Source organism: Nilaparvata lugens, chromosome 9 (assembly GCF_014356525.2).
Source record: "Nilaparvata lugens isolate BPH chromosome 9, ASM1435652v1, whole genome shotgun sequence".
NCBI classification, from domain to species: Eukaryota; Metazoa; Arthropoda; class Insecta; order Hemiptera; family Delphacidae; genus Nilaparvata; species Nilaparvata lugens.
The window spans coordinates 25,761,953-25,770,894 of record NC_052512.1 but is presented as its reverse complement, the minus strand read 5'-3'; the positions used below and the strand labels follow the sequence as shown (position 1 = coordinate 25,770,894).

The 8,942-nt window shown below is 35.7% G+C and overlaps 1 protein-coding gene across 1 annotated transcript in view; it reads right to left on the bottom strand.

The window, feature by feature from the left end:
- Nucleotides 1-8,942, bottom strand: part of LOC111064444 (centrosomal protein of 120 kDa) — a 41,674-nt gene that overhangs the window by 11,650 nt on the left and 21,082 nt on the right. Inside the window, exons 8-9 of the mRNA XM_039435698.1 lie at nucleotides 5,744-5,859; nucleotides 1,878-2,060 (exon numbers count right to left, since the gene is read on the bottom strand). Coding sequence (XP_039291632.1) covers nucleotides 1,878-2,060; nucleotides 5,744-5,859 — 299 coding nt within the window. The remainder of the gene's footprint in view (nucleotides 1-1,877; nucleotides 2,061-5,743; nucleotides 5,860-8,942) is intronic.

The window sequence follows — 8,942 nt, the reverse complement described above, 5'->3', positions numbered from 1 at the left end:
ATATTTTATAATATATGTCTTTGTATAATAAAATATTAATATACAAAGTGTTCTAAAAAAGGGTGCCCATGAGTCAGGGCGTGATTCCTCAAATCAAAAGAAGAAAAAAAGTTCCAGTCACCATAGGTCCGAAAATGCTTGGTTACCAAGTTATACAGAGTGAAAGATTTCGTCTGAATTTCAGTTCCCCTGCCCTACGGCTATTTGTTGGCTGTTAATTAAGATGTAGGATTTAGCGTACTTTATGTAGAATGAACTGAAAAATTAGATAAACCGTTTCTAGACCTTCAGCTACAGTAATTTTTAAGATATGTGCCGAAATACGCGAAACTTGGTCCCGAACAAACCTCCTTTAAGGTTTGAAGAAGCTATGTTAAATTTACAATAAACACAAAATATTTTACTACAGAACTTGTAGAAAATTTTATTTCGAAGAGAAAGATGTAAAATAATTCTATTATAATAGACAGACGCAATCTTTAAAAAAAAAATCCTCAATTACTTACAAAACGCATGAAAAATAGACAAAATATGTTAAGCTCTCTACAAATGTAATAAAGGATTATTTTTTTAGAGGTTGCTTTTGTCTATTATAGACTTATTTTACATCTTTCTATTCGAAATTAAACTTTCTACAAGTTCTGTAATAAAATATGTTGTGTTTATTGTACATTTAACATAGTAAATCTGCTTCAAACCTTGAACGAGCTTGTTTTTCGGGACCAAGTTTCGCGTATTTTGTCAAATATCTTAAAAATTACTGCAGCTACAGGTCTGGAAACGGTTTTATTCAATTTTTCATTTTACATACAGTACGCTAAATTGTACATCTTAACTAACAGCCAACAAATACCCGTAGGGCAGGGGAACTAACTGAAATTCAGACGAAATGTTTCACCCTGTATAACTCGGTACTAAGCATTTTCGGACCTATGTTAATTAGAACTTTTTTTTTCTTATTTTGGTGCGAGGAATCACACCGTGACTTATGAGCACCTTTTTCAGAGCACCCTGTATAAATATTATATAATGAAGAACATAATAATTGAATATAATCACCCCTTAGTCTTCTGCTACTGCAAACATTGACAACAGGGTAAACAGCTAAATGGAAATTCGATCAGCGCTACTATTCAAACATTATTAGTCAGCCCGGGAATCGAACTCGGTATCTCCTAATTGCTATTCAGGAATGCTTACCTTTAAAATGAACTAGTAGTTCTGTGAACAGTAGACCTCACGCATTATTGTCATCCACAAGTACCTGATTGAAACTATAGACCTTATGGAAATACAGCAATAGACTGGCTTCTCCACACATCTGTGTAATCGCTTGTCAGCTGATTTATGATGAATTATTCTATTGTCTGATTTTTACTCTAATATTGGCGTATGAAGGAGGCTCCTTTTTTCCTTTTATATTATCCTTGAAATGCAAAATTTCCAAAAACCTTGTATATACGTCGACGCGCAATTCAAAAAGGAACATACCTGTCAAATTTCATGGAAATCTATTACCGCGTTTCGCCGTAAATGCGAAACATATAAACATTTAAACATTAAGAGAAATGCCAAACCGTCGACTTGAATCTTAGACCTCACTTCGCTCGGTCAAATATAAAATCCATAGATTGTCAGTCAGTTTGGTGTAAGGGTAAGCATCCCTGACTAGCAATTACCGGGTTCGATTCCTGGGCTGACAAATAATTTTTGAATAGTAGCGCTCATCGAATTTTCATCTTGCAATTCTTCAACAACACTGTTGTCAATATTTTCAGTAGTAGAAGTCGTTGGGGTCATTTACAGAATTTAATTTGTATTTTCTTTTTATTCACTTCTATATATTTATTCTATTAAATTCTGTCAAAACTGATCACCTGTCTCGCTTTATCCTCGTTCTGTAGTGCCACCTCCTTTATTTTCTCATTGGCTTCGTTCAAAGCAGCCGCCATTGCTTCGTATTTGTTCATATTTTCGTACAAGTTATCTTCCATCTCTTTTCTGCGCTTGATGCTTTCCGCTGTGAGTCTTGCCAGGTGATCGCTCTCCTTTTTCTTCAGCTGCAATTCAAAGAGAATATTGAATATATAAAGAGCTACTTGTGTTCAAAGTAGGCCATTACTGTAAGAGATAAGTACGTGATTAAGTGATTAGGGAAGCAGAGACGTGCAGAATGCTTAGTTTGGGAAGAATCTGGAAAGGTGGCTGTACCAGATTGGTTGGGAAACATCTGAAGAATTACTCCAGTCTCTATCACCAATACATTTTCAAAGTTTCCAAATAACTGATCGGTATTTATTTTTGAACGAGCGTAAGCGAGTTCTCACTTTTGTCTTACTGAAGGCCAAAGTCGTTGACCGCCTGTTTGTATGTTTTACAATAACTTTAGAAATAGTTGATCAATCAGCTTCAAATTTTGAACACGTATTCTTTAAACCTTTTTACAGGTCAAGTTCGTTGGTCAAAAAAATTGACTCACTCCTTCGTCTGTTTTCGGGATATAAGAATAACATTGAAATTGCATAAGAAAAAATAGGTTGTGATTAATCATTTGGTCAGCTGAAGAATTCATTGCATGCAATTACTACAGTGTTTTCCATTCATTCATTCATTCATAACATCAGCTGAGGCTATTTGGAAGCTATCACCATAGAGAAACAATAGCGTACGTAGATATCCCATGGTATAAGATGTTTATGTCGCAACTTTTACTGTTATCTCAAGCCGATAGTCCACGTAGTTCTTTCCCGTAAAGCTGTGTGACGCTCGTAGTCTCTCATACTGTGCCGTTCATACACTCTCACCCCAACAAAACAGTAGAAATCGACAGTAATCGGCTTGAGATAACAGTAAAAGTTGCGAAATAAACGCCCTATACCATGAGATATCTACTTACGCTATTGTTTCTCCATGCTATCACACAGACGGACCTTCATACGCTGACACATTATTCCAGCTGGTTGATATACTACATAATTTACAACTTTTACATCAACAAACTGATACGGGTTGAGTTATTAATGAGCGGTTTTCACCATTCATGTTCTCTTGGAACTCTGTATCGAAATCATGTATCACATGACCATCCTCTCATTTAAAAAAAGTGAATGTGGATTAATATGAGGGACAAAGATGTTGAAGCGACAGAGTAATTTTTCATTTCAAATAGGTTCCCCAATAAAAATTCCTGTAAAATTATTTTTGTAAAAGAAATATTTAGCTATTTCCATAATTTTCACAAAACTCTGTATAATTGAAAATTACAATACAACAGTTCTTGAGAGAGATATCCAACCTAGGGGGTCACTAGTATCTTATCATTGATATAACCTGTATGGTAAATATTTTATCTTCTGTGAATTTCTGGAATCCTAGCTACTGCAGTCTTCATTCAAGTATCGTTTCAATTGATTCTATAAACCAATCAATGTATTGAGTATATTTATCCATTCATTGAAAAAAAATATCATCACTATAAATTATTATCATTTTTTCAATCATGATTTTAATAAAGATCCACATTATAATAAATTCTAACTTATAAGAGCAGATTTGTAATAACGTGGAACTTCCCCTACACACAGATGGATGGTCTAGTAGAGGGATTCCAAAATATGTTTTTTATTGTATTTCATAATCTTGAATAATGTTTTTTTAGAAAGAAAATTTGAATTGAGATAGAATAAGTGTATCTACCGAGTACGCAAGACATGTTGTATATAAGAATTTCCCAACAACGCACTTTTCGTACGAATGAACCCAACTAAGGCTGTGACGCCTTAACGTGAATCAAATTATAGAACATACTCTGTACTTGCTCTGCAAATATTGCGACAAGCATATTTTAATCTTGTCAGATTGTCAGGCAGCCCTCAAGGCTTTTGATTCCAATGAAATAAAGTCTAAATTGGTGTGGGAGTGCCACTAAACACTCCGCAGGCTTGCAACACGCAACTCTGTGCATCTTGGTTGGGTACCTGGCCATGTAGGCATAGCAGATAACGAGTGTGCAGATGAGCTTGCTAAGCGGGGCTCCAGTATGCCATTCTTTGGTCCAGAGCCAAACTGTGGCATAAGCAAAACAACTGCCTTCCACACAACAAGTAAATGGTCCAGGGACTTACATCACTAGCAATGGCAAGGTCACCCTGGTCAAGCTCTTGGCAAAAGGATGCTGGCAGACGCAAGCTCTTACTTCATCAGCTGGCTGGTGATTTCGGTTAGAGGTCAGGCCAAGCAGTTGATTGCCCTGATAACTGAACATGGCACTTCAGGAAACATCTCCACACGATTGGACTCAGAAATGAAAAAGTCAGATGTGTAGGCTTTGTAATCAGTCTGAAGAGACTGCCAAGTACAGTCGAACCTCTGAATAACGAAGTCGATTATCCTGAGAAAAAATTCGCTGCCGAGAGGAATTCGTTATTGAGAGGTTCTGTCAAGAAAACTGCCACGATCCTATGGATCTTATAATATCGTATCACGGCGGTAGATAAACTAAATGAATACCGTATGGTACATAAAACATATCATCGCGAACGTAGGTAGGGTACCTATTAGGCCAATATTAAAATGGAAATTTGAAAATTCATGCTGTTAAAAAAACATGTTTTTTGAATATTTTTAGAACGTAATTAGTAAGTGAACTCACCAATTTATTTCCAGAAAGCTTGATTTGTACTATTAGTAGAGTTTAATCAAAGTACATACTCTGTAGCAATATTTTTCAACTTTTTACACTACTATTAGATGGGACGCAAAATACGGCTATTTTGTCAATATCTTCACTATAAATAGGTACTATAATAACTCAAATTTCCTATTTTTTGGTTTTATATTTGAAAAAGTGAGTAATATTGGTTGAATTTTGCATTTGAATAAAACATCATGTTCGATAAACGACTCACATTTCTTCAAACAGTCGGACATGTCTGGTACACTATTTTTCAGTTTCAATCCTTGCCTGATAATTTTGAAAGCCTCTAGAACTTCTTGATCTGACGGATTCTTCTCCTCAGGTACGACAAAGTCATTATCATCATCATAGTTAGTTCAAAGAATTGAAATGTGTGACAAAAGCAAGAATGGGAAAGTCCAGTCGTTCACCTGCCTGGTCTACAATAATGACAAGCTCTTGGAATTCAATTTCCAGTAACTTGCATTCAATTTCCGACTGTGTTTCACCTTCTATTGACTGTCTACCACTCTATCTTCTTCCTACCTGAATTGCCATTATTTTTAGTATATTGACCTTTCTGCTGAAACTAAAGAATTCCTTAGAAATGACCGCCTGCTTCCTATACACACTACACATTTTATGTTGAAGTAAAGAGAAAACTTTGTTGTTTAGAGGTCCGAAATTCGTTGAATAGAGGTAAATAAGCAGCAAAAACTCTAAAATGTCATGGGACCAGGTAAAAATTTGTTGTGTATAGGATTTCGTTTTTTCGTTAAGTGGAGGTTCGTTATAGAGAGGTTAGACTGTATATTACTCTGGTTTGCGAAAGACTAGGGGCAGGGAGAAGGGATCTGTTTGGCTGCAAGCAACCAGGTGATGAATGGGATGTTAGTGTAGGGAAAAAACTCCTGGACCTTGTAAAGGACACAGGTATTGGTTTGCCCAACTAACATACTTGGGACACAAAATAAGCATCGGTTGACGTGTAAAGTTCTTTGAACCTTTGGATCCGTGAATTCGTTTCATAACATGCTCTGCAAATTACACTGAACAAATTGCAATTACCTCAATTAAAAATAGTTCTTGTTGTCGCTCCTTCCAGTCTTCTAGTTCTTCCACTATTCGTTGAGCCACACTGCGGTCAAATGTCATGTTTTTCATGGGCTGCTGTGTTTCAGTATCTGAAAAAAGAGTAATATTTACTGTTTGATTCAAGCAATTTAGTTCGAAACCCTTTGCACTATCTTATTGCGATTAATTGTTATTCAATTAGTGACTTCTGATATTATATTGATTTATTTGTATCGATAGTTTATCAATTGAATAGACTATAGTGAGGTCCACGTTATAATGGCAGTGAAGAAAGATAGGAGAAGAACGTTGCCGATCCTCTGTCTTGTCAATGCCTTCTATAGACGGTAGCTGATACAGGTTGATTGATGTAATATTTATTTATCAGTTTAGCACAAACAATACAATGATCGGGAAACAAAAAACAGGCTATTGCCCAAAACTTCTTCTGGTGGATTCGCAGAGGATCGGCAGCCTTGATTGTGGGTTGATTTGGTTTGTGCTTTCCTCCCCTTCCCCCTCTCCCAAAGAGGCAAGATAACCTCTCTCCCTCACCCCTCCTTCATCCTTCCCGTTTATCTTTCCACCCACCACTTCAAGAAGCGTTGTTGAGAAGTCAACATCGTTTTTCGTTCCGTTCCGTGGCGTTCGAGCTGAACGCAATTACCTCGTTCCGTTCCGTGGCGTTCGAGCTGAACGCAATTACCTAGTTTCGTTTCGTGATATATGTGCAATATCATATAGGCCTACGCATAAAGACAGGATATCGTCAGCAGTAACTTCTACACACGAGATACAGTCCACTTCCTCGCCAGTTCCAAGGTTAGTGCAAATTAAAGACTTACTTTTGGGGTTGTCGACGTTTTCGTGAATTAAATCTTAACTGTACCCCAATCCATAGGTTTGGGGACAGGACGGGATTACCATCTTCAATTTCCTAATTTAGTTTCAAATTGTCCAAATATTATACATAGGTTAGGTTCATTTTAATTTTTTACACCAAATGACAATCCGAGAATATAGATTGGAATAAAACAAACAATTTTAAATTTGGATAGATTGGTAGTAAACCTTTTGTAAGAACATGAAAAAAACTTTAAATTCACAAAATGAAGAATTAAACCACTTAAATGTTAAGCTCGAATCATGAGCTTATAGAGCATCGAATTCTCTTCAATTTGATGTATAATTTCACAAGTTTACGCACATTCCCACGACTGTTGCAGCAGCTTCAGTGTTTAGTGTGAGATCTTCAGTTATACAAAAATAGACCAATTGACAAAGGAATTTGGAGAGAATGTTTTGAACACAATTTTTGACTTTGCAGCTTTGTTGGAACCAGTTAGTCGGTGAACATATCATAAGTCCGCATCCCTACCCCTTGTGCTAGAGGGATGAGGGTGGTTTAAAAGTTGCATTTTTCAATGTTTTGCTTACACGCTCATATCTTGAAAAAAATGGGTTCAACCGACATGACTAACTATTCAAAAATGACTAACTATAAAAAATGAATTGTGATTCAACTGAATCAACTAGAACAAATGACATCAGATACTTGTGGATGAGAAAACTGCATGAGGTCTACTGTTCACAGAACTACTAGAAGTGTTCAAACGATTCGGCAATGGTGTTGAGTAGAAAAGGATAGAGCTATCTGCTTCGTCTAATGACAGTTGACAGACAAAAATAGCAAACAAATGTTGATCAGGTGCTGACTTTACAATAGAAATCTCACTGTAGTTCTGGCCAATTTGACACTATAAAATAATAACATAAAATAGAAATAACCTAATTGTCCATGACTAGTCTTGAAAAAACATTCGAATAATATACAGATGTATGGGTCAGATGTATGGAAACCCTTCAATAAGTTGTAAGACTGTAACTTTCAGATAAGTTATTGGTCAAATAATCCACCTTTCGACGTACAACTAAATTTCAACACCTCATAAGAGGGTGACTTAGGGGTTGTACTCGAATATTTTAAATGTAAACACCTATTGTGGGGTACATTTTGGAGGCCTTCTCATGACGAGAAAGATGACATCAATAAAAATGGTCTATGATACTTGTATCAAAAATGGCGGCTGATTGAAGTTTTAGTTTTCAAATAAATGAAGGGTTGTAACTCAAAAATTTTGAATGTAAACTCCCATTGTGTGACACATCATTTAAAATACCTTTTCAAAACGAGAAAGATGACATCAATAAAAATGTTCTATGATTCTTTAACCAAAATGGCGGCTGAATGAAGTTTTAATTTTTGAAGAAATAATTGATAGTCATTTTAGAAATGCCTTAAAAATGATGTACCACACGATGGGTGCTAACATTTAAAATATTCGAGTTACAACCCCTAAGTCACCCCCTTAAAAGGGGTTGAAATTCAGTTGTATGTAAAAAGGTGGAGTATTCGACCGATAACTTATCCTGGAAGTAACAGTATTATATCTACAACAGTCTTCAACTTATTGAAGGGTTTCCATACATATGACTCACTTTGTATATTCAAAAATCGTTTACTGCCTTGTTTAGGTTGGCAGCAAGTTGAGGATTGATTGTCAAACTACAAAAACCACTGCTGACTCACTCATTCATTACTATTTCCAGATCTTATTTTGAGCTCGATGTAATATGTATATGGTACTAACACTCTCCAAATGTTTTTCACAAACCCTGTTTTTTCTTCATCAATTAGACTGAATATAGACCTAATATGGAAGCACAATATTAGAGAAACCCAAAATTATTAAAAGACTCAAATACATTCCATGAATGAAATATTGTATTTTGAATGACAATGAGGTATTTTTCCTCCTTTCTTTCTTTTCAGCACACCCACCATGAAGCCTTTTACTTTCCTTGCCCTATTTGTATTTTATTAGACATTTATTTTTTACTTTCCTTGCCCTATTTGTATTTTATTAGACATTTATTTTTTACTTTCCTTGCCCTATTTGTATTTTATTAGACATTTATTTTTTACTTTCCTTGCCCTATTACCATAGGTAAGGAAAGTATTGCTTTCCAAAAAAAATTAAGGTACCCTAATTTCAAGTTTTCTATACGTTTCAAGGTCCCCTGAGTCCAAAAACATGATTTTTGGGTGTTGGTCTGTGTGTGTGTGTGTGTGTGTGTATGTGTGTATGTCTGTGAACACGATAACTCCATTCCTAATTAACTGATTGACTTG